At 39.1% G+C, this 25,713-nt stretch overlaps 1 protein-coding gene and 1 long non-coding RNA gene across 7 annotated transcripts in view; one reads left to right on the top strand and one right to left on the bottom strand.

Annotated features, from left to right (window-relative positions):
• Positions 1 to 10,992, bottom strand: part of prrx1b (paired related homeobox 1b) — a 31,421-nt gene extending 20,429 nt beyond the window's left edge. For 2 of the 4 annotated variants that reach the window (XM_069936315.1, XM_069936317.1), the window contains exons 1-4: positions 10,892 to 10,992; positions 9,604 to 10,568; positions 5,376 to 5,551; positions 2,119 to 2,294 (exon numbers count right to left, since the gene is read on the bottom strand). In XM_069936315.1, the coding sequence (XP_069792416.1) occupies positions 2,119 to 2,294; positions 5,376 to 5,551; positions 9,604 to 9,853 (602 nt within the window). In that variant the 5' untranslated portion in view covers positions 9,854 to 10,568; positions 10,892 to 10,992. Of the gene's footprint in view, positions 1 to 2,104; positions 2,295 to 5,375; positions 5,552 to 9,603; positions 10,646 to 10,891 lie in introns of those variants that run through there. The other 2 variants (XM_069936318.1, XM_069936316.1) reach the window with 2 other exon arrangements.
• LOC138762742 (uncharacterized) lies at positions 1,442 to 19,706 on the top strand. 3 transcript variants are annotated; one of them, XR_011357106.1, is made up of 5 exons: positions 1,442 to 1,557; positions 13,875 to 14,003; positions 15,850 to 16,059; positions 18,270 to 18,364; positions 19,253 to 19,706. It is a non-coding gene; the product is annotated as an uncharacterized lncRNA (long non-coding RNA). The 3 variants fall into 3 exon arrangements; XR_011357107.1 differs by lacking the exon at positions 18,270 to 18,364 and having other exon boundaries at positions 1,442 to 1,553; XR_011357105.1 differs by lacking the exon at positions 18,270 to 18,364.
• The last annotated feature ends 6,007 nt before the right edge of the window (positions 19,707 to 25,713 follow it).

The raw sequence follows: 25,713 nt of genomic DNA, 5'->3' as shown, positions 1-25,713 counted from the left end.
TGATTTTTCCTATACTGCCTCTTAATGATAGCTTTATATAAAACAAAACAAAGATGAAGGATGTGAGAGATTGCATTTTCAATGTATTTTTGACAAACTGAGATTTCCACTTTAGAAGCATTACTTAGTTTAATTTAATTTAGCCTTAAAATCAGAAAAATGACTCCAAAATAAAAACCATGGCAATGTTAAATCAAATAATGATATGTATTCACTATGCATAAAGCATGGCACTAAAAATATTAGATAAAATTGATCAATTCATTTTCATCCAGCTCAGAATTTCAACATAAAATAATATTTCTGTTGCTTTCTATTTACATCCACTCTGTTGAAATCCTATTATCGAAAGATCTCTTTCTTGAATCTGCTTATTAGCAAAGAGCAAACAATTTTAACAAGTCACAGCTGGTTCTTGATGAGCACGAGATGAGCCACCAAAATGTTAACCACCTAATTACAGATTCCAATTAAAGCAGAAAATACTCAAAATTAAGTGTCATTAATAGTCAGTAAGGATTGTTTTAAACTCAGTCTCTTTGCAAAACTTTCTAAATCTCGTTCTAATTATGGCATTTCATCCAGTATATATTATATAGTAATTGAAATTGATGGAAACGCGATGAAGCTGTTTACTGCTCAGATGTTAGTGATGTGTGAAAAAATATTGTTGTAATGAAGTGCAATGATAAGTGTAAAGTGTAATTTTCTTTGATTTTAAAAACTAAACATGACAATTATTGTAAAATTTCATTCTTAAACAATTAACTTTGGAATTAGCATCACCCCGTCTCACCAGAGCCAAATGTTCCACATTAAGTTAAATTTGAATGTGAGTTCTGAATATTTTTGGAAGAATATTTGGTATCCTCAGCTTTTAATATTCTGCTTATCTCTTTTTTAATTGACCTTAATCAATTTGAGGTACTTACAGAGGATACAATTTCAATATTAAGTGCAGTAAAAGTGATATGCCAGAGATGAGTTAATGCCAAACCATTTGTAAACTGTTCATTGATAGAAACTATTTCAGTGCTTTTTATACCATCCTGAATAATATTTCCAAATGGGAATTGAGGCCGTGCACAATCCAATTCCTTGTTACCACTGAAAGCAGTCTCGAGTCTGCAGCCTTATCCTGACTTTATTTTCTTGCCATTATAAATTGCCGTGGGGACATTGATTTCTTACTGCCAAGAAACATGCCTCCTGACATGTTTATTACTTTTAAGTCCTGATTATCTGAAGCAAAGACAATTTACAGGCAAATAGAAAAGCACAGGTGAAGTTTTCTTTGGCCATTTTAGTACATTAAGACAAGGGTGATTCCAGATTGGGATGGGGAATTGGAGTTTTGCTGGAGACATTTAGATGGGGCTAGAGAATATCTAAGACGACACAGGAGTGAACTCAAACTTTCTGTTATATTTCCCCTAGAATATGAAAATGTTTAGAAGCACTGCTCATTTGGATCTGGTGGACAACCATATCTCATCGGGATCATACTAGAATGAGCACACATTATAGTGACAATCATCCATCATCCCTGGCCTGTAGGTAAATAACTAATGATCTAATTCCATTGCATTGTTCTTCCTTGTTATGTTACCACTTGTCTGTTAAAAAGAAGGCAGTTTAAGATCTTTCAATTTCTACAACACTTTCCATTTAATGGAGACGTTCTAAAATGCTTGTTAACCAAAGTGCCTTTGAAATCCTGTCATCTCTATAATCTACACTACTGCCATCGGCCTCTATCCATTATTCTTTGTGCACTTTCCATACATTACTTCAGTGAAGTAGTTAACATATTACTTTCATACTCCAGATTAAGCAAAGGACTAAACAGGACAAGTCTTGGATTTGAGGTGGTAATTTTTTTGTCCTACTTCAAGTGAAATTGTCGGTCATGTTTGAATTGCTCACATTGCGAGATGAGCACTGTGTGATCTGGAATGATACGTTGATAAAGATATTAAGTCGAGCGCTGGGTGGGGAGTTCACTCTGAGTCTTGGAGGCTGCATTCTGGAGAGTCTGGTTCCAACTATATTATGGCGATTTCTAGGCAACGTGGATAGATATATATATATATTTATATATTACCAATAAGAGATTACCCATATGGAGATGTCGTTCCCCAGGACAGGTAATCCTGGGCTCTGGGCGCAGGGCGCGGCGCCATCGGCTGCTCCACCGCCTCGCCACTGAATGATTTGAGAATGGACGCATTTTTACTGGCCAGCAAGGCTCGTTCGTTTCGGCGGAACTTCGCTCTTCTGTTTTGAAACCAGACCTGAGGGAAGATAGAAAAAAACAATAAATCATGTTCATTTAAACTTAATTATTCTTCTCAGCTTTGGGGAGTCATTTAAGGATGTCACTTGATGGGGAGAGAATTGTCTTAATGACAAAATCTCCCAGGGGGACATAACATTAAAGTTTTATTTTGACCTGGGATGATAGCGATGGAGAGGTGAAACGGGGACTTGACGCGAGGGAAAAAAAAAACATGTTTTAAATTTACTTGATTGTTCAACATTTGCTCGGTTTTTTAACGATTATGGTGTAAAAGAGTTTCAGCGAGGGATCCATATGACCTTGTTCGTTTCCCAGTGAAGGTTTTGCCATGTAAAAGGCACCAGTGGAACCATCTCCTTCACAGATTGACTGGGACGGAGTGCAAAGACGTGATTATGGGGATTGAAAGTCAGTTTATAAATATTGTGAAACTGCATCCCTCGCTTTTAAATGAATGCATTTTGTTGCATTATTACAGAGCCCTGCACAAATTGCAACTCTAATCAAGAGCACGGGGGCTACGAACACGCACAAAACGGTCTGTTTGGTGCTCGACTGTAAACAATCGAAAAACAACCCTTAACACCATCATAAATCATTTTCCCTGCAAACTGGAAGACTCAGGGCGATCGCCAATAGGTAGACAACTTCGTCGGCATAGACAAGTTGGGCGGAAAGGCGTGAATAATTAGTCGTGCGTAACTCTGACAAATTAAAACAAAAAGAAACCGTAATAGGTTAAATCCACATGTTATAATGTAATTTGTATATTTTCTTTTTAACTGAATAAAAATCCCTGCAAGTAGAAATCTAATCTCCCCAGTTAAATTGCACGTCTGTGGATGTTTTATTTTAATGTACAATGTTTTGCAAATAGTTTGGAGATAAACAACATTATAGATTTTTAAAGGGCGTTTAGAAGTGGGTGAGTTGTCAATCCATTTTGAGTGACTTTTCTAACCTATAAAAGTCCTCAAGTAACCTAGAAAGAGCAAATGCTTGATCTTGTCATTTTCACAAGAAATAAAAATTGTAAGGAAGGAACTTCAATTCATAGAAAAACATTTGCAGTTACGCTGGAATTACGAGGTTATCATGCGAACTGAATGGCATTTGGAAGGGCTTGACTGAAAAAAACTGAGATATCTGACCTATGCTATGGTAATGACGGGGGACAGTGGGTGGATGAGATATTTTATCTGTCCTGTTTAGCCTGAATGTTTGAAACACACACACACACACACACACACACACACACACACACACACGTGATCTCTTTGACAGAAAACATGACATTTCATCTTCATAATCTAGCACAGGTACTCCTTAAATTTCCAGCCAGAGAAATAAATACTGGCTGTCACAATGTGGATATTTTAATATAACTGGACTGTCCCAAGGAATATGGTACATTGGATCTGCTTTGGAGAATGGGTTTATTGGATTGTAATCCATCAAAGCAAGGGTTTCAACTTCTGTCTGAGGCATAAATAGTGATTTGAAAGCACCTGGTCGGGAGATTTGGTTCTCAATTTGAAGATACCATTGTATCAAGGATCCCTCGTTATTTTCCTACATTCTTATCTGTTGAAGCCCGGAAATTCATTCCAGATCTTTGTTTTATATGGTGGATCTTATTGGATAAAAGCAAATGATCACATCAACTTGCCTGCAGAATATTGCGAGTCATCTTACCATTTGAAATATACTTCTCCTCGAAGTTGTGTAATTATGGCAGGTTCATAATATCTATTGTCAAGTTTGAAATCGGGAACTTGTATTTTTTTTATATATAAAGTTATATCATTAGGGTTTCGTTTGTAAACACACAGCAGGACTCTAAAAACCATCTTTGGCAATGGGCATCTACAGTACATCTTGCTCTGTCTCATTTGTTTTACAACAGTGTGTGATTCCAGTATGCTTCTTCAACTATTTTATCAACAAATTGGCTCGATTGTAAAAATAATGAGATTTATGAAAGGATACAATTAATTTGACCAAGAGTAACATTGACCAGTGAACAAAAAGACAAATTAAATCAATGCAGCAGGCACGACTGAATTCATTCGAAATGGATTCTTAGAAGTAAGGAAGCTCTTTTTTAATACAAAAACACATTTTTATTTTAAACGTTTTCATCAAGAATCCATTTCGAATGAATTCAGTTCCCCACCCTACCTTCAATATGAATGGCGTAAAACTAAAACCATCGCACAAATTATTTCGATTTCTGAAGATCAAACACGAAGAATCATTATTTTGAGTTTTAAAACAACCAATAGTGTGTTGCGGGTTCGAATAACAGACGGTGGGCTGCCTGAATTTGTCATAGACAAGGGTATATTCATTCTCCTTGTATTCCTGCGGTTGAGCTCACTCTTGTCATTCTATTCTAGACTGTGTATTTACTTTTGGAATGAGCACAATGACTGAAATGAAAACAATGTCTGATAGCCTAGTCGCTAAGTGCCCATTTCCAGTCACAAGAGACTGTGGATCTGGAATGTGGAGCAAAAAAAAGCAAACTTGGAGGAACACAGCGGGTCGATCCAAGGTTTCCACCGAAAAGTCGACAATTCCTTTCCCCTCACAGATGATCGACCCGCTGAGCTCCTCCAGCGGTGTTGTTTTTACACTAATTCTGAACCCCATCGCGTATGCCACCAACATCAATTATCATTTAAGGATACCATGTAGCTATTGGTTTGTTTAATGTCGTTATAAGATGTATGGAACGTTGGAATCCGATCGCTATTGAATATTATTTGAGACCAAACAAGATAATACTGTAATTAAGTGCCCATATCCAATTTGTCTGTGATAGCAATATATCTTTATTGTGTCCGTTAGTTAACTGAAAACAAATAATTAATATTGAGCTGCTCTTTGCAATTAAAAAACATCCCGTCTAGTAACAAGCGGGCAGTAAACAGTGAAGAAACAACCTGTGAAAATGCCATTTTAACTCTCCACTCACTTTATCTAATCCTTTGCATCAAAGAAGAAAAATTGAAAATAAAGTGCACTAGAAAATCAATTGTTCTAATGGTTGAACGAAATTGAAATAAGCTACCTGGACCCTGGCCTCTGTGAGGTTGACTCTTCTGGCCAGATCCTCGCGTACAAATGCGTCCGGATAGTGCGTCCTCTCGAAAACCCTCTCCAGGGCCTGCAGTTGGCTGCTGTTGAATGTGGTCCTGTTCCTCCTCTGCTTCCGCTTCTTCTTCTGCTCTGTGTTTATTTTATCACCTACACTCCATAAAAACAATTACACGCACCGTTTAATCAGTTAGCACTTGCGGAATTAGAAAAAAAACTCTACTTGGAGTACAGTACTAGGGACGCTATTTGTGCATCAGCGTTGATACCGTCAACAATCTGTCCGCGAAGGTCAATCATTATATCATTGTTTTACAACTACTCCTGCTTAAAAGGAGAAGTAAATGAGAGGCAGCAAAATCCATGCGTGATATAAAAATAAAAGCCTTTGATTTCCACGCTTGGAATGGATATTCGACATTGCCTACAAAACTGCTCAAACGCACAAACTGAAGGGCAAATATCCAGACAAAACGGACACAATTATTTATTAAACGTAGTATGTTGAGTTTTATGTCCCTGCTATGACTTCAATTTATCAGATGAATCTTTTCTGTTATTTTTCGAACCCCCTTGCAATGGTGTTTATTTATAAATTATAAATGGGCCATAAAATAGCGTCTGTGTGTTGCATATTTCCATACTTCATGTCCTGAATACCAGGTGTTGCAGCCTCCACTTAAATATACCTCCATTTCATTTGTAGGCAATTCCCGTTTTCAAAAACCAAGACTTTGTCTTGATTGATGAGCGTGTTAGAGATTCTGAGCAACAATGTTGTTCCAAGAAGTGCGGGTTTCCCGCGTAATATCTGAAACTGCAACCACTACAGGGAACTTCCTAGTTCAGGAAACTTCGTAGTATAAGGGACTTCCTAGTACAGGAAACTTGCGCGACGATAGAGAAATATTTAGCTTACACTTTTTTTTCATTGAAAGATTGGTTGTTTTTACAATAACTAAAACTTTAATCGAATGGTCATCTTCCTACCTACTGAAAGTCATTTCATGTAGGAATCTCGAGCAATTCCAGATTTTTGCATGAATTGTCCATGGCCTAACATTTTATACTGAAGAAAATTATGCAAATAATGAATGTGAGTTATATATTGTATGAATTACCTCTATTACACAATTGCCTGCACCGTGTTGCATTTAAAAAAAACATCCGTTCAAAGTGGAGCAAAGCATATATAAGAGTATGCAGATCCAACAAGATAGAAACTTAATGTCATTTAATGTAGATCAAAAAGTGCTGGAGAAACTTAGAAGGTCCATTGAACTAGGACTCGGGCCCTAAGCGTCGACTGTCTTTTTACGTTCTATGGATGGTGCACGATCTGCTGAGTTTCTCCAGCACTGCGTGTTCTCTTGTTTACCTCCATTGAATGTACTTAGTTTAATTAACATGCCTGATCCACACATTAATTGAAGAAATGGCAGCAATGCCTAATGTGCCAGTGGGTTGTGCATTCCAATTTGGGGATTTTTTTAGACAATTCCTTCTGTTTTACATTCCTTCCGTTTCAAACCTGCATTCCATTGCTGTTATATAACGGCACATTAATTGGTTTGTAATCTTGCGCAGGGCAATATGTATTTTGTGATTTCCTTGGCGGCTGCACAGAACAGTTCGTGGACGGATTAATTCAGTTCGAAAATGGTTCAGACCAAAGCTTCAGCAAATCATAGCCTTTGTATAAATCCACTGGAGACTGAAATAATTCTGATTGTTAAACATTAAATAATTATTTACAGCTGTAACCTATGATACTGCGAATCAGATTGATAAACAACAATTTACTTGATATAAACTTGTAATCGCCCTGTCCCTGAAATGTTTGCCTTCCAATCGACAAAAATCAATTGGCGAAAAGTTTTCTAACGGCGTTTTTGTTCGGAAACTCACTCAATCTTTGTGATTATCCGCCACCCTCAAGCAAACTCTTCAGAACGCATCATGTTTGCTTCTACAGATAAAATTTCAGCTCTGTATTACATCAAAGGAGCAGCTAAGGACGTTCTAACACGTCTAGAAATAGTGTCAAGTCGTTTTGATTGCATAAATGCCCTGCGCTGTTACTCAATTGACTGAGAGACTTTGCCTGTCTGCAAAGGTGCCGCAAATGTCTTAACTGTGTGAAGTGTGAAGACTGAATGGATCATCCCATGGTTTATGTGAAAGCATCCGAATTTTCTCCATACCGTGTCTGGAGTGACACATAGATTCAAAGACACGTCTTCGAATTAAATTCTGCTCCTTCGGTTAAAATGCGTTTATTAATATCATATCCTTTGGAGGACATCGATTAATTCTGAGCCTTCATCCTTAAGTTTTTTTTTTAATTGGAATGATGGATCTTCATTTTAACGCATGCATTAACTTGTTAGATCTGATTCTCCTTCAACATTCGTTTAGCTTAAGAAACTTAGAGAATACAAAATGTTCACAATCACCAACGTGTTTCATAATTAGATTGTTCAAAATGTTGTGGGAGAAATATAAACTATAAAACGTTAGTGGATCGTTTCTCGGGGCCTTCTTCAGAACGCCAGGCTGTGTGTGTTGCTTGGGGCAGATTCTCAGACCAGGGGATCAAGGCAGATCTCCGGTCGGGGCATATTGCCGGCGCCGATCCACATCTGCTGTGCTGTCAGGGAAATGTAAAGGGGTGGGGGCTGATGAATTTAGGCCAGGCTGGCTCAATAAGCCGTATCTAATGGTCAGTAGGGGTCTCTAGAGGGAATGAGAGAGAAACGAGAGACATTCTGAACACTACACATCAATCAGGCAGCATCGAACTCACTCTGATCCGCGGTTGGCGGAATACTTCTAACAATCTTTATCTTAACTGCAGCAGGATGAAAGAAACTAATAATTTACATGTTTTTTCCCCTTATCTTTTATTAGCAAACTGGTGCCAGCACTAGTGGAGAGTCGAATTAAGTTTTGTTTTGAAGGGGTGGTTTGTATTTTATGTACGTGAAGTAAATAAACGGACTTTCCCAGATCGAAATATTTGTGAATTGACACTCATGTTGGCATCTATCTGATATGCAAGGTAGATATTTTAAGTCATTTCCAGTCTCCGAGCATGCATTCCTCTATCTACTCGGTGCTGACAGGAAATGCAAACTGTGGTTCTGGAGATGAAAATTATTTTACTTCAAAACATGATTTATTTTGTGCACGGGGAATGAGTGGGTTTTGGCCAATGCGTTCCTGTGGATAATTAGAAGTAAATGTTTCCTTAACTTTACATGCTAGGCATGATTCATTGAAAACAAAGATGTCGACTTTTATCGTTGATGCATGACCAATCAATTTATCAAACTAATCAGATTAGCTGTCATTACCAGTGTTGTTGTCTGTGGGGACATTTAAAGCATTTTTGTCAAATTTAATACGTCTACTTGTAATATGTTCTCTGACAATAAACGATCAAAACAATATGGTTTTGCTAATGAGAGCGACGCATTGCTAAATAGCTGGACGGCATATTCCTTCCTCCTTGTATAATTAATTCTGATTTTACTATCCTCCCTTTTTTGCCAAATCAATTGTAGGCGACGTTATTATCCATACAGACATGGCCTTGAAATATTCTCCATTTGGGTTAATGTGTGTCATCTGAACGTGTAATTTATATATACAGTAACTGTCTAAATAGACTCTCCAAACCTGCCTTTGTACTGTAACATTGTTGCGCGAAGGAACTGTAGTGGTATTCTCAATACTGGCTACTAGTTGTCAGTTTATGCCCCCTCTATTTTTCTACATACATATACTTCATGGTTTCAGTCATTTTTAAAAAAAAAACCCTAGTAAGTTAGAACACAGTGTGCAAAGGGGCGATACCCGATCTCCAAATGTCGAGAATGGTTTTTTTTGCATCAGGGACGTTTTTTTAATAGAAAACGACAATGTAGAAAATCTTGCTATTATAGTGAGATGCTGCATCATCAACTTTTAAGTGTTCTGTTTTTCTTCATCCGCCCCCACCCCCCAAACATTTACCTCCATATGCCTCATAAAAGGCGCCTCGGGACTGTGCCAAGCGACATCTCCACGCTTCCGTAATAACAAACGGCTCCACGACATTTACACGTACGTGTTAATGCGATGATCACTCTTTGCGCCACAGTGATAATCCCGTTAGTAAACCCTTGTCCCCCATTTACTTAAGCATTGTTCACACTTACTTTCTTGCTGGGGAGTGTCACTGCCGCTGGTCACCACCGGGGACTCGAGCAGTTTCCTGCCCGCCTCACTGACACCCTCGTCGGCCTGCTGAAGGTTCATCTCCCCCACTTCTTCCAGATCCAGCAGGTGACTCACCGTGAAATTCTTTTTAGACTGTAAATTGTCCATACTGGCTGTAATAGTGTTCTCCAAGCGATTGGGTACAGAGGACGCTTGCCTGTCCATTACGTGGGGATAACTCGAAGTCATGGCTTAGGTACTAATTATTTTAAAAAACAAAATTTATATATACAAAACCTATCAATCTTCTGAACCTCGGCACCTTTCGCCTCCAGTTTAGGCTAATTCTGTCAGAACAGGTCTCCACACACTTGAACCCCACGCCGGAAAACCAAAACGTTAAAAAAGGAAAAAAATGAGCAAACTTTCCTTACAGTTGATAACTTCTCCGGCGCCCATGCAACAGCAGTACATAGTCAGGAGCTTGAAGAAAAGTTGTCCTTCCTTCTTGACTCACATAGGTGACATCAGTTTAGAAAGAATGATGTTTTGCAGATGTACGAGTGAGGTTTCTCAACTTACTCTTGGTTTAAAAGAGAGAGACACACAGGAGGGTAAAGAGTTTTGGGTTGGAAGACTCTAGGCGGGGGAACTCTGAAGTGTGCAATACTTCTGCTTGAAGAAAAAAAGGCCTTTCTGGCACTTCAAAAGCCAGGAGAGTGCCGTCCAGGGATTGTTTTGCGCCGAATAAATTAAAATTGGCGACCCCAGGGAGACGAGACTCTGGTATACAGGCCTGTAATTACGTGGCAAAGCCCCTGTGTTCTGTGCCTCTGACGTTCTACAGACCCCTCTCCATCACAGCACTCCCACCACTTTGATTAGAGCGGGCAAATGAAACCTTTGCTCTCTTGTAATCTGGCCTCGGATCCCTTTGTAATTCGTTAGAAGACGTAATTATCATCTGAAAAATATACAAAAGAGAGAGAAACTGACAGCCAGGAAAATACTTCAAAGACTTAGCTTGTTTATCTATCCCGTCAACTCACCCAGACTTGTTTTGCATTGCGGTTAAAAGAACTAATTTGCATGTTTTATACCAATCGTGGTGCACCTTCCCCTCCCCCTTCCCTTGAAAAAAAGGAATCCGCTTTCTTTGCATACGGCCACAAATAGTTACTTGCTTCAGGCAAAAGAAAATATTACAAGCACCATGTACTCACCTACACAAGCAGTGCCAAATCAACTTTATGACAAGAAAAAGCGAACCCGAATAACTTCACTTACATTTCAAATCTACATAGATAGATAGATCAATAGATATATAAAACTGTGCTCGTTGCTTTTCAACGCAATGTGAGACTCCTGCACCTCCCGAGAGCGGTGGGGCGCTCCGATCCCAGCAACAAACAGCAGTACTCGAGCTTTTATGCGAGCAGCTCGGCGAGCTTTTGTTTCACTTGTGCAACAACCACACGGATCAGAAAGGGGGAGGGAAAAATCCGAAGTTTTCCTGGAAAGATATTTTCTATATTTTTTTTAGTTGGCGATCTCTATGAATACTTCGCGGTGCTTTAAAACGCATTATTGGGGGAGGGGGCTATTAGAAACAAAGTTCCTTTCTCGCGTTTATTAACATTTTGTCTTTACAATATGATAGAGAAATGGCCATCTCTAACCTCCCCCCCACCCCCTGCTCCAATATACCCTGCGCTCATTCCAAAGATTGCGTGAGGTTTCAGAAATAAGACTCAACAGGAGTGAAGGGGAGTCCATGTGTGGAAATGGCAAGTCTGGGCTCCGAGCTGCAATAGACGTCCTATTACTTGCAGCGGCCTGATATGGGAAAAGAACACTTGATGCCATCAAAGAGAACCATATTGAAACCAGATGTGAGGCTCTCGGTTCTTTCCATGCATTTAATTAAGGCAACTGAGACGGAGTAGACGTTTTTTTTTCATCATTAGTTTCCCTCCAGACCCTTTTCCTAGATTTGGGCGGCCAGTACGGTGCCAGTGCAACATGTCTGTCTTTTTCATCTACTAATATTATTGAATTGAAACTTCTGTCAACATCTGTTTGGAGAAAACGGTCCCCTCCCCCATCCTATTCCTCCTTTCCCCATTATTTGTTAAAAGTCGGATTCATAGACGCGGAAGGAAACGTCAAATGAACTTGCCAGGAAGTTTATTAACCTGATATTGTACGGTTTCTAATTGCTCCTCCAACCGGCGTGCGTGTTTATTTTTTAAATCGCGTTATAAGCTTTATTTTGAAGAAATATGCCAGATGTCAAAGCGTCTTTTTTAAACCAATTCTGCAGGCGTGGGTGCAGCAATAGGACCCGCTTAAAGAACCTCAGATATCATCCCCCTCCCTCTCTAAATAATATCCATTCCGCGTCGATGAAGTGAGCAGATTTAAATTCAGAGATACTATTTTTAATATAAAATGAATATAGAATTGTATAAAGAATCCTTATTGAACATGCACAGTGTGCAATTAATATTTCTCTTACTCGAAACCTGGGTTATAATTCTGCACTAATGAGAAAGAGGTTGTTTAATCATTGACTGGATCTATCAGGAGGCAGTCAGAAATGTTCTGTCCAATAAGATCCCTGTCAGATTTGGGTTTATAGAACTTCTCCGCACACCGAACCCAGGTCACTCTGCTTTACAGTATGACAAGCGGTTGTGAAGCAATAATGAAAACGCACATGGTACTAACCAGCCAAAACAATCAAAATTATTTGGATAACATTTGTACATGTACTAGCTGTTGGCATTTTTTTTCCCATTTTTATTGTATCATGCTTTTAACTATAGAATACAACATAGCTGGAAACTTTTCGAATTAACTGCAGACATAAAGTGTATTTATATCGTTTCTTCGTTTCAGATATTAAGGTGGCTGGATGATCTTTGAGGCAATACCCTTCAATTCCAGGGTCACTTTATGTGACAACAGGCAGTTAAATATATGCTGGTCGTCTCATTAATATTTAGCAGTTGTCTTACAGACATGTGCTAAGATGCCTTATTAACAGGAAGAATGGCGTTGGAATATTGCAAAAGGACACTTTAAGCATTAAGTTTAAGCGTAAAGGCTTAGTTTAGACACTCTCATTTGAAAAAAGGAAAAGTAAGTACTGGGAATGGCACCACCATGTATAGTTTAATTCTGACGTACTTCCATGCTGGAACCGTTAATATTTAACATTATTCTTCATTTATTAATATAGATTAAAATAAATAATGCTACACTTGTACCTTACTTTTTATCCTTTATTGGATGACTCCTATATATGATTTCTCCTGGATTCTTTAAAATAGAACATTAGCTTACCTGTGTTGTCACCTGACCCGCTCACATCATGTGTGCCTCAAAATACTGTAGATAATATGGCCCCGAGTCTTCTCGATGTAGACATTATAAAATATGAAAATGATCATTATCTTTAGCAGAGTCCTCAAAATTTTCCAGTAAGTTTATTCAGAATTATTGGCAAGCAAAATATGGACAAAACAAATATTTTATAAAAATAATATTGATAGAACACTGTGGCATGGAAGCAATCCAGTTTGTTTCAAATTCTCATATTAAAAGGCTAAAATTAACATTCTTCACATCGCCAAAATGGAGATAATATTTTAGATGGATAGTTTAATGGATTATGTTTATAAATATAGACAAACATTCCCTGGCTTGTTTTGGATATTTTACATTATTTTTCTCGGGACCGAAAAGCGTTGACTAAAATCATTTTAATGACAGGCCCTCTCCAAAGTGCGCAAATATAAAGGATGTTCGTGCTCTTTTATTAAAACCATTCAAACAAACAAATAAAAATTGATATAATCTTGTGAGTTTATACAACGTATGCTGGTTTGGATTTAAAATCCGGGTGATTTTAACACCATTCGGTTAAAACCCAGTATCACCATAATTTACAATGTAACACATCGCCTCGTGGAATTTAGCGGATTAATTTGCCTGTTGTTGCAAAACTCTGTTGGTGTGAAATGTCGAATATGAATGGTTATCAAATGATATATAATTTACTGGTGCAGGTCCACTAACAAACAATCGTTCAAATTAGCAGTGCACATAGAGATTTGGATACTGCTGGTATTTATGTGCGCTACTTCATCGCTTCCTGAAATATTTATCATTATTTTGCATCCTCTTATCACAATGTTCCTTCGTGGGCGAATTAACAAAACAAGTTGAAATTTGATTTTAGATGTTATCTCCCTTATCTTGACAGAAACCGGTGATCATTATGTCCAAGATCCACAAAACAGGTTTGCTGCATCTGTTCAATGCTGGTGTTAAATATTAAGGAACACAAGTTGAAAACATGCTAAGAACCCGGAATGGAGAACAATGACAGGAGGTGGGTCAGAATCTGAAAAGAGAAATTAAACGTTTTGGTGTGACCGCCTTCGTCGGAACCTTTGACAAATACTTGGCCATCCAGCCCACTCTTGGTCCTGAAATGTCCGTTATCTTTCCCGATGATAAAAGATCAAAGGTGGGGTGGGGGGGGGGGGGGGGATCCCTCTCGTACATCTGGAATTAACAGGGAATCCAGGTTTTAAATGTTTTAAAACCTATCGGAAATTAATTCCATTTTGATCTACTAACTGCTAGTTTCCACATATTAACCCGTATCTGTGCTCCCTCCCTTCACGACACCACCCCACAATCCTAGTAAAACCCCGGGTAACTCTGATTAAAATAAGTGGTACGAACCGAGTGTCAGTAAAACCATATTTTATTATAAACGAGGTCGATGGAACAGAGTGGCGGTCAGGCGGCTCTTCAACAATCACAAGAGGTCACTGCCCAGCACTTCAACAAAAACGTTGCTCCAAGTGTACATGTCAGCTCCTGGCAAAATGAAATCCCGCTCGGATTTCAGGTCAACGGCTGGTGCAATCCATTTCATTGCTAAAATAAAACAAATTGGCCCAGTTGTTCCTGAATTGCTATCCTTTTACCAAAGGAAACCACAAAAATATAATGGAAATGCAGCCAATAATTTTATTCATAAAACTTTTAGGTTGGCTCCAATCAGGCCTCTGGGTGGATATCAGCGTTTTCTCCCGAAAGAGGGCGACGGTGGAAGGGGGGGAGGGGGGTAAATTCCCACGAGTTGATTCACCCCAAACCCATTTGCCTTACGGCAGACGGGTTGGCACCACTGGTTCTGAAATAAAATTATGGTCAGCACAAATTCACATCTGCAAAATATTGGTTGGTTTCAGAAGTTTTCAATAAGCCCCTCTGAGAAACAAGTTCGTGCCAATAAATGAAGTGAATATAGGATCTGACACAGAGTAAAATTAGTGACTATCATTTAAAAAATAAATGGTGTTTATATAAATACAAATCAAAGCCCACCTCTTAGAAAAAAACTATCACAATAATGTGCATTTTTGCTGGATTGTCCTAAATAATGATCATTTGCCTTTAAAATATGATTAATTTCGTATTTCTTTTCATCCTTCGGGATTTCCTCTCTGTTTACGTTGAGAACATATTTTCAAATGTAACCGGCACTACTACTGCACTTTGACCTTGATTTTCAGAATTTAACTGTTCATATGTTCTTGAGAAATGTATAAAGTAAAGCAGCAATGGAACTGACAGACTGGACAGTTTGGTATCCAATTGATATTTGAAATTGTCTCTTTAAATCAACAAAACAGGGAATAATTAAAATAGCATTATTTTACGTGACTTCTTTAATTAACAGCATGGACCAATTAAAGAGACGTCTCGGTAAAGGGATTTGTATTTGTTGATTTCCAAAGCGAAATTGAAACAACATTGTTACAGGGATAATTTAAAGAAAACTAACAACATTTTAATGACGCGGTACACATTCGGCAAATACAAACTTTGGATAAATATAAACCCGGTTTATTTTTTCCTGATAGTGAAATTTAATGCATATAATCACATATGAGTTCTTCATAGAAACAATTTTACCATCAAGGGAGAATAGTTGTATAACTCGTAGTCCTTTTTTCTGTGATATTCTATAACGTCGGATAAAATGTTACTATAGAAATACGTTAAAATATTGAAATTACGAGATTTGTGAGTTAAATTTCCGGAAGAATATATTAGAATAAAAGTTAAGCAAACTTATTTGCGAAATGGGAATACATTTGAATTTATTTAAAACACTTGGCTCGTCCCAAATACTTATAATGCCTTATGTTTTGTTTTAGTGGGGAATGCTAATATGAAGATTTGGTGAAGTAACAAACACCTGTCTGCTGTGAATATGAATCAGCCGGGCATCGTTCTGGTTTCCAATCTGCACACGATGTAAAAGATCCAATTGTCGTTATCCAAACAAATGGTTTTAAGACAAGCTTGATGCCACAATTAAACCAGGAACAAATATAACCTTTCAACCCCTTCGACACTTTTGCTGGGTGAGTTGTGGCACTTGTACGAACACGCAATACTCTTGGTTTATGTAAGTAATGGTTTAATAAAGATGTTAGCATCTTTTAAAACCTCATTCATCAATTGCGTGACCTCCGCGAAGCTGTTTAACTCAAATACCAATTTGAAATCTACATTAGTCGATGACAAGTTCTGTACCGAGACAATATACCGATAAGATGAAATGTAAACAGTTCTCGATGAATACAAATCAAAGCCCTCAGAAAAAAAATCTGATTACATTAATGCACCTTTTTGCTGGATTATCCTCCTCGCACAGCAGAACTCAATCCCATTATTGAAAATAGTCATCTTCACTTCCGTTACATGGTCTTTTATATTCTCGCTGGAGAACGGATCGTCGACTATCAATATTCCTCGGCAATTTTCAAACCCTGACCTTTGCGACTCTGTTACCTGAACGTTCGCGATTGTTGCGGGATCGATAGGTCTCAATATTATTACAGCCATAATAATGAGATATGGAGACTAAGTTCGATCACATCACACGGAGTCTTAAACATTTTAATACAATTATTGAGAGATTTTTGTCAAATAGTTGGCATTGTGCAATGTTGGAAGAGATACTGAAGATCCTTCTTCATTTGTCTCAACTACAAGGACAGATAATTGCTAAATATAAAGATAATGTGCGGATGTATTGCTTGGACATTTATTCTCTCATACTTCTATGTACATTTATGTAAATACCTTCACACAATAATTAGCGAACATTAAGCGTACCATTCAGTAGTTAAAACATTAGAAAACAATTTATTTTTATATATAGAAACTGGGACTATCGCACAAAAGTTAATTTCCTATCTGAAAAGCCATGCAGTTATGTCAAATGGGAATAATCACGTGACCAACCCTGCCAGCTGGACAATACCTGCGCTGTTTGGTGAATATGGTGCAACAGTTGGCCAGTTCACTGGATAGTTATACGTTAAAATGACCTGATAGAAGCTATCTAGAGTAAACATACACTGGGTTAATGATGCAGTCATGTTGCAATTCGTCAGAAACATCCAATATACGGACATCAAACTGCCTATATATCTAATATCTAGTGGTTAGGTAATGTAAAATCTATTGCTCTCATATCGTATAAAAGGTTTACTCCGATGGCACTTAACATTGCGACTTTAACAATTGGCATGCCTATCGAAACTTTCTAAATCCCAGAACTAATAAACGTACCGAAACTAGTCCCTTTTGCCATCTTTACCCAATTTATTTTGGTGGGGGGGGGGGGGGAATTTTTGAATAAAGGTAAATACTCCTTGATTTTTAAAGTTGGGTCGTTTTTATTAGTAGATGTGTCGACGAGTAAACGACATCATAATATAGATCAAAGTTTACTAATAGACAAGTTAATCACTAATTAACTGCTTGCAGATCCCACAAGGAAGAGGATGCATTAAATTTGACCTGAAATAAGATGTTTGGACATCTTCATTTGGATTAAAATTTGTTATTTTTATTATTGATTTAGAAAATTTCACAGTACTGTTGGAAGATCACTCAGAGAGTGGTGGCAGAATGGAATGATCTTCCAAATGAGATAGTTGTGGCAGGGTCCCTTCTGTCATTTTAGAGAAGTTTGGATGTGTACATGGAGGTGAACCGGTGCGGACTCGAAAGGCCGACGTGGCCCGTTTCCGCTCTGTAAATGGTTTTATGGTTAAGATATAAAAATTCTCTGAGATGATCAGAACAAAAAAACCAAACACAACCTGTGACTATCTCCAATTATTAGTTTTCATATATTCCAATCTAGATAGCATCGCATTTTCCAGATTGCTTCACCTAAAAAGATCTAATATGTTTTTCTGATGACCCACTCTACCTGTCAGCGTTGTCATTTTAAACATCGACGCAACTTGGTAACGTCGCCATTTAAAATGATTTATATTGTAAATATATTTTTTTCAAACCAAAAAACCTTAAAATGCATGAATGGAACAAACTGCTTCTAACAACTCCGCGCCAGTCGCATAGTTTTCTTATAGCAAAATGCTAGCCATAATTTCTTTTACATTTAACTGACTATATCTTGATAAGAATCAGGACTCTGGGGAATCCGGTTAATGGAGGGCGATTTATGGTCCTCCGCCCAGAACAAAAAAAAGTTTACATTTCATTTCTAGCTCAACAAAATTTTTTAAAAAGTAACTCTGTAATTTACTACCAGGCTAAACAGGGGAAACACTGAAGATAATTAATGCCAAATGTAAGGAATTAATCTTTTATGGATTTGCTGCAATGCGCTACTCTTTCTAAAAATAGGTAAGACATTTAATGGTATTTAATATTAAATTCATGTATACAATGGTTAAAAACTAAAATACGATTGCCAGAGGCAACGTTTTCAAGAAGAAAGGTTGAATTCACTGTCCACCACTTCTCATATTACATAATCCGTTACAACATGTCTGGAAAGACTGGCTCCACAAAAATCAGAAAGACTTTTAACGGAGATCGGCTACAGTACCAATAGAATGTTTACATTTTTCGGTGGGTGGGGGGGGGGGGGGAAAGAAAATTATGGAACTAATGCACTCTCGTTGCACTGTACATTGCACGACTGTATGTATGTTGTTCATTGAGAATGGAATTGCGGGATTATTGTCTATACTGAGAAATTGAAGACTAGCATTGCTTATATTCATTTGCCTCTCCCATGTGTTTGAAACAACCAGTTTAGATTAAATCTGATTGTTTGACCCTTTCTGAGATCTTTAGTTGAAGAGTGTGTGCATTTGATTTATTTAACTATGGTAACTCAGTGGGGTCCCCAGGGAACAGTGAACTGGGGATTATTCAATTAAGGATGCCGCTCTGGGCACAAGAGATTAATCGTTCCCAACCCCCCCCCACTCCCACCCACTTCTTGGCTATGTTGAAACTGTGCGTAAAAATCTGCTATCCAAACTGATCCAGAACTGATTTTGATTGGAGAAAATCTGATTTTAGTGTCCTGCTTTCAACGTAGTCTTTCCGATACCAGAGTGCTGGGATATACATTCACATCTGCATATCGTCCCATTTGAGGGCGCCAGACTAGGCGTTTGAAACATTTAAAGTACAGGTCACCAGACTCGAGACACTGATATACTTACTATGGACTATTTGACATTGAAAACCTATATGATGAACTTGTTCTCTATTCACCAGGTCATTCGGGCCGAAGTCTGGTCATCGACTGGAGAAGAGATACTGACGTATTCTGAATTCTGAAGCAAAACATTCAAGTATAATTTAATATCCGTACATATGATCTTTTACTGGTATTGCAACAGGATATTTCGAAGGACGTTGATTCTTATTCTGAACGGAATAACTCGACTGATCATCCAGGCCACTTAAAACCCATCATCACTCTTGAGAGGCGAACGAGACAACATAACCCTCCAGCTTTGAATCGAGCCTCCAGGTTATGCGCTGACCAATATTTTTTATACTCCATGGATAAACTCTTTGGATCAATTAGTAATGGTACTCCAAAAACCACACCTGTCGACTCCACTCATATTGATGTACAAAGTGAGCCAGAATGGAATTCCATTAACTTTTGGACTTATAAATTATATTGGGCTACGTTGTTAAAAATAAATTCACATGTAATTTCGTTCTTCGGTAAATATACTCGATATTGGTTGAATACAAAATTGGTCAGCACTAGGAATGTCTGAGAACCAGACTTCGACTAGTAGCAGGTTTAGATGCGCGGAATTAAACCTGGTAATATATACAGTATACGACTTGGAACACCTTTTAAACAAATCACTTTATACTCATAATGTCTTTCATTTTAAACTATTAAGAGCCAGATCTCAGCAAAGGTGTTTTTGAGAAAGCTTTGAAAAATCCGATGAATCTCCACAATCCACAGCTGCTCATTTTTAAACGGCCTCATCCCTGGAATTACTACAAAATCCCACCCCTGTTGTCGCTCCGTCAAAATCATTAAAACCCTCTCCACGTCTTTATAACTGGCGACGACAACTGCTTGGTTTGAAAATCCCGACTTTCCATCCTGTGTTTTCTGGAATGTAACAAGCTCTTGATCAATTGTTTCGAAAACAATAACTTCGCAGTAACTCCAGGAATGGCGCAAGTTATAAACTAAAAGTTCCGGACTGTGTATTTCTTAAAAAGTATTCAATAGCACTTACTGTAGCGCTCGTCATGGAGATTAAAATAAAGTGTTTTGAGGAGCCGGAAAACCTCGAGTACTTTCGAAATATCCTGTTTAAAACATACGTTAAGGGCCCACGCTGTCTGAATTCCACTCGTGTACAACTGAAGAAGGGGGAACAGTGCAAATTTCTCTCTGTAGAGGAGCACAATATAATCTGCAAGAGGATCTAATTGGGCCGAGCAGCATCAGCAGGGATAAAAAAGAAATCAGAATCAGGATTTATTGTCATGAACAAGTCATGAATTTCAGTGCTTTGTGGCAGGATCTTAGTGCAAACATTCATATTATAATCCTCTTGCCACATTATATAAAAATATAGCAAAAATCGTGCCCATGTCGATTGATTATTCAGCAATCTGATGGCAGCCGGGAAGAAGCTGACCTGATGCTGCTGTACCTTTTTCCTGATGGTAGCAGAGTGAAATGGGCATGGCCTGGGTGGTGGGGGTCTTTAAGGATAGAGGCTGCTTTTTCATGTAGATGTAGTGAAGTCTGGTGCCTGTGATGTCGCAAGCCTAGGTAACAACCCTCTGGAATTCATTCTTATTCTGAAAGTTGGTGCCTCCACACCAGGCAGTGATGCAACCAGTCAGAATGCTCTCCACGGTACACCTGTAGAAGTTTATAAGAACCTTTGGTGACATTCTGAACCTCTTCAGACACTTCACAAAATATAGCTGCTGGCGAGCCTTCTTTGTGACTGCATCAATGAGAAGGTTCCAGGACAGATCCTCGAAGATGTTGACAACCAGGAATTTTGAGTTCTTGACCCTCTCCACTACTAAGCCTTCGACGTGGACTGGGTCATATTCTCCTGACTTCCTCCTGAAGTCCACAATCATTTCCTTGGTTTTGCTGACATTGAGCGCAAGGTTATTGTCAATACACCATTCAACGAGTGATCCATCTCCCTCATGGACGCTTCCTCATCGCTGTTTGTGATTCTGCCGACAACTGTGGTGTCATCGGTAAACTTGTAGATGACTTTGGAATTGTGCCTGGACACACAGTCATGGGTGTATAATGAGCAGGGGGGTAAGCATGCATCCTTGGGGTGCGCCTGTGTTGATAATCAGTGAGGAGGAGACATTGTTTCCAATTCGTACTGACTGTGGTCTTCCAATGAGAAAGTCAAGGATCCAGTTGTAGAGTGGGGCACAGAGGCCCAGAGTTTGTAGCTTCTTGACCAACACTGAGGAAATAATGGTATTGAAGGTCGAGCTGTAGTCTATGAAGCTTATGTATGAATTGCTGTTTTCTAGGTAATCCAGAGCTGAGTGGATACTACTTGGCGGTAGTTGTTGAGTCAGCCCACACTACTCTTCTTGGGTACTGGGATGATTGATGCCCTTTTGAAGGTAGGAGCCTCTGACTGCCACAGTGAGAGGTTGAAAATGTCCGTGAACACTCTGGCTAGTTGGTTGGTACAGATTTTCAGTACCCAGCCAGGTACACTGTCAGGCCCTGATGCCTTGCAAGGGTTCACCTTCTTGAATGATGTTCTGATGTCGTCCTCAGAGAAAGATATCATAGGCATATCTTAAAGCGGGCATAGAAGGTGTTCAGCTCATCACGTAGTGAAGCATCACAGCCATCTATAGTGTTCACCTTCACTTAGTAGGCTGCAGTGGCATAGCTGGCGTGTATCTGCCTCTGTCTCTAGCTTCCTCCTGAATTGCTACTTTGCTTCAGAGATGGCCTTCTGCAGATCGTATCTAGACTTCTTGTAAAGATCTCGATCCCCAGCCTTAAGTATCCTTGTTCTTGCCCTCAGCAGGTTATGGATTCTTTGATTCCTCTATGGCTTCTGGTTGGGGAAACCCAGTATTTGCATGTAGACACAGACTCCTCCACACAGGTCTCGATGAAGTCAATGAATATGATCCAATCCACCCGTTCAAAGCAGTCCTGCAGATGCTCCTGTGCCTCTCTCAACCATACCTTTGCTGTCTTCACCACTGGTGCTGTGGTCTTCAGTCTCTGCTTGTATGCCAGGTATAGAAGTACAGCCAAGTAATCAGACTTGTCGAAGTGTGGTCATGGTGGTCTAGCAGTGGTCAAGTGTGTTGGTTCACCTGTCTCACATTTGATGTGTTGGTGGTAGTTTGTCAGAGACTTCTTCAGGTTGGCCTGAATGATCGGGAAGGCATCAGGATGTGATATCTCATGGCTGTTTAATCACAGTGCTCAGTCCCTCCAGTCCCAGCCTGATATTAGCCTGGTGCAGAATGTACTCTGAGACCAGGATGATGGCGATGAACTTCCTTGTCGGGTAGAATGGGTGACACTTGATAGCCAGATGTTCCAGGTTAGGGGAGCAGGACTGGGATAACCATCACGGCTGTGCACCACGATGACACAAATGCCGCCTTCCCTGGTTTTTCCAGATGCGGGTGTTCAATCCGCTTGATGGAAGGTGTAGCCCTTGGGCTGAAGTGCTGTGTCCGGAATGTCCACGTTTAGCCATGTTTCCATAAAGACATCAGGCAGCACTCACTGATGTCTCATGTTGAAGTCTGGCTGGGGGTTCGTCAAGTTTTTTCTTCATTGGCCAGGAGGATGTAGGGAGTGGAAGCCTCAGGACCAGGAGCCTCAGCTTGACCTGGAGCCTCCCCTCTGCGTCCAGGTGGTCGGGTCTTCTTTACTTGGCTGGTGGGTCCGCTGCTGGAGTTGTACCTGCAGGAGCCGTTTAAACCTCCGCGGAGTTGTTGCTGTACTTGCTTGAGCTGTTTCAAGCTCCCTCGGCCCTTCGGAGAATACCGATTGCAAACGATTTTCGGACCTCCATGCTGTCGGGTAAGTTGAATCTTATCTTTCTCCTTTTTTTGCGTTTCGTTTTTCGAATTGTCAGAGTTTCGTGTCTTCATCAGGACCCGAAACTCGACAATTCTTTTTGCCCTCTGATGCGCGGATTTGATTTCAAACTGGCCAAGGTTATTAACCCTTTCAAACTTAATTCCCAAAATTAAACTTAGCTTGGGGCGCTCACTGATATAACCATATAACCATTTACAGAGCGGAAACAGGTCATGATGTTAAACAATGAGAATGAAACGATACAGTTTGGGTAGGGGATACCAATCGCTTTGGCCCAATGTTATCAGCCTTGTCTAACTTCCTTTGGCATAATTGGATGACCCGATGTGGAGCAAGGCCGGGAAGATAGTGTGCAAAATGGAAATGCACGGGGGGGGGGGGGGGGGTCTTTTTGGGGAGCTATTAATTAGGGATTGTTCTGAAACCGTCCACAGATGAAGGCGACCCTTATATTTAGACTATCTTGTAAGTGCTTAAATTAATTATTGCCCACCACACTGGAAAAGAATCATTCCTCAGTTAAATAGTTTCTCTCAATTAATTGGCAAGGGAGCAAATCTACATGCTAATTCCAAGCACCTACCTTTAACTCCATCTTGGAGTTACTCGGCCAATAATTATCAGTCATGCCGGAAATCCTTTTTTCGCACATTGCTGGCTCTAAATTTGTCGGGATATTGGATCAGGAATGTAGGACAAGTATCTAAAACGATTTGAGGTACGGGGAATGCGCCAATTGCCGAATAATGGACCCCAGTTCGAAAGATTTGATGGAATTATATAATGACTGGAATAACCATTTAATTGACCTGGAATTTAATAAACCAGGAAATGACTTCAAATTCGAATATGACAAATTTGACTTGAAACGTTAAAAAAGGAAAAATATGGATATTTATGTTAATCGTTAAACTGACAAAATAGTAACCTCTTCTCTGATGTTCTCAGTGGGTCCAGATTTGATGCAACTCCAATCTCCATCAACATAGATACAACGTGGCTTTACTGCACCGTCCATGACCCAACACGGGACTAATACGAGTTTATTTATACTACGAGAGACTTGGTGTCTTTATCAAATTATCCAATTTTCTGAAAACCTGTTATGTTGTTCTCTAACTGAGCGAAGTTCCAGATGACTAATGACCTCTGTGCTAACAACATTTTTGGGGAAAGTGGCAAAATTATAGTTTGTTAATGTCGTTTCAATCGCAATTGAGGCAGTAAATTTACCGCATTGGAAAATCATTCGTATGAAGTGGAAATGGCACGAATTTTACATCGTTAAGTCTTTCTCCAGTCAGCATACAACAGCAGTAGCTTTGGAGATAAAAGTTTATTTTCATAAGGAGGGTGCAAGGTTTATATTAATTATTCCATAGCTTAAATTTTCTTGTGGACAATGCTGCTCACCAACATTTCCATTTGAGACAAATAATCCACCAACCCCCCCCCCCCCCCCCCCCGCCCAAGCCAGAACTGTGATAATTTCATTCGAAAACCAATAGATAGTTTATAGCAGAGATGATCGTGAAATACATCCCGAATCTAACCGGGAGTTCCCATAAATGTTTACTCAGCGTTTATACAGTGCTTTTCATTATTGCACTTCCAGATATGAGATGGATTCTTAGTTCACCAGCAAAGGGAAGAACGGTACAACTCAGGTATTGCCAGTGGTAGCCAAAAACTGTGAACGAATAAATGTTAAAAAAAAACACATTTATTTCATTTAATTTAGATTAGAACTTACACACCAGAATATTACTAGAAGTATTAGCCTGGCAGGTTGTCAATGTAGTTAGTAAGCAGAGGGAAGCTGGGTTAACATGATTTGATGTAAGTTAGCAATGGGTAGTGGCATTTTAAATACAATTTTGAATATAAATGAAGTTGATTGAGAAGAGAGCGTTGGAATAGAGTGAGAGTTCATCCAGACTTGAGCTGAATCAAATATTACAGAAGTAAAAAGGACAAACAAACCTATGATTATGTGGTTCCATTATAGCTAAGAGTCAAAAATGGTACAAACGTTATGGTTAATTTCAGACAGTGGTTAAGGATAGAGATACAGTGCCCTCCATAATGTTTGGGACAAAAATACTATTTTCATTTATTTCTCTGTGCTCCAGTTTAACATATGTATTCGAACATTTCACATGATTAAAGTGAACATTCCAGATTTTATTCAAGGTTATTTGTATACATTTTGGCTGGACCATGCAGAAATTACTGCACTTTTCATACATAGTTCCCCCATTTCAGGACACCATGATGTTTGGGGCACAGTTGTTTGTGAGTACTCAAGTATGTTTAATTGCTTCATTGGTGCAGGTATAAGAGCTAGGCTTGCTTGTAAACTTTTGATCACCTTCCACATTTTTCAACACGAGGACCAGAGTTGTGGCAATGAAAGTCGAAGCAGCCATTATGAGGCTGTAAAGCAAGAATAAAACAGTATTGCCCAAACTTTAGGATTACCAAAATCAACAGTTTGGGACATCATTAAAAAGAAAGAGCGTAATGGTGATCTCAGTAATCGCAAAAGGATTGGTCGGCCAAGGAAGATCTCCACTGCTGATGACAGAAGACTTCTCATTACATGTCCAACAGATCA

Source organism: Narcine bancroftii, chromosome 5 (assembly GCF_036971445.1).
Source record: "Narcine bancroftii isolate sNarBan1 chromosome 5, sNarBan1.hap1, whole genome shotgun sequence".
Lineage (NCBI taxonomy): Eukaryota > Metazoa > Chordata > Chondrichthyes > Torpediniformes > Narcinidae > Narcine > Narcine bancroftii.
The sequence above is the reverse complement of the archived record's forward strand: the minus strand, read 5'-3'. Positions and strand labels throughout refer to the sequence as shown.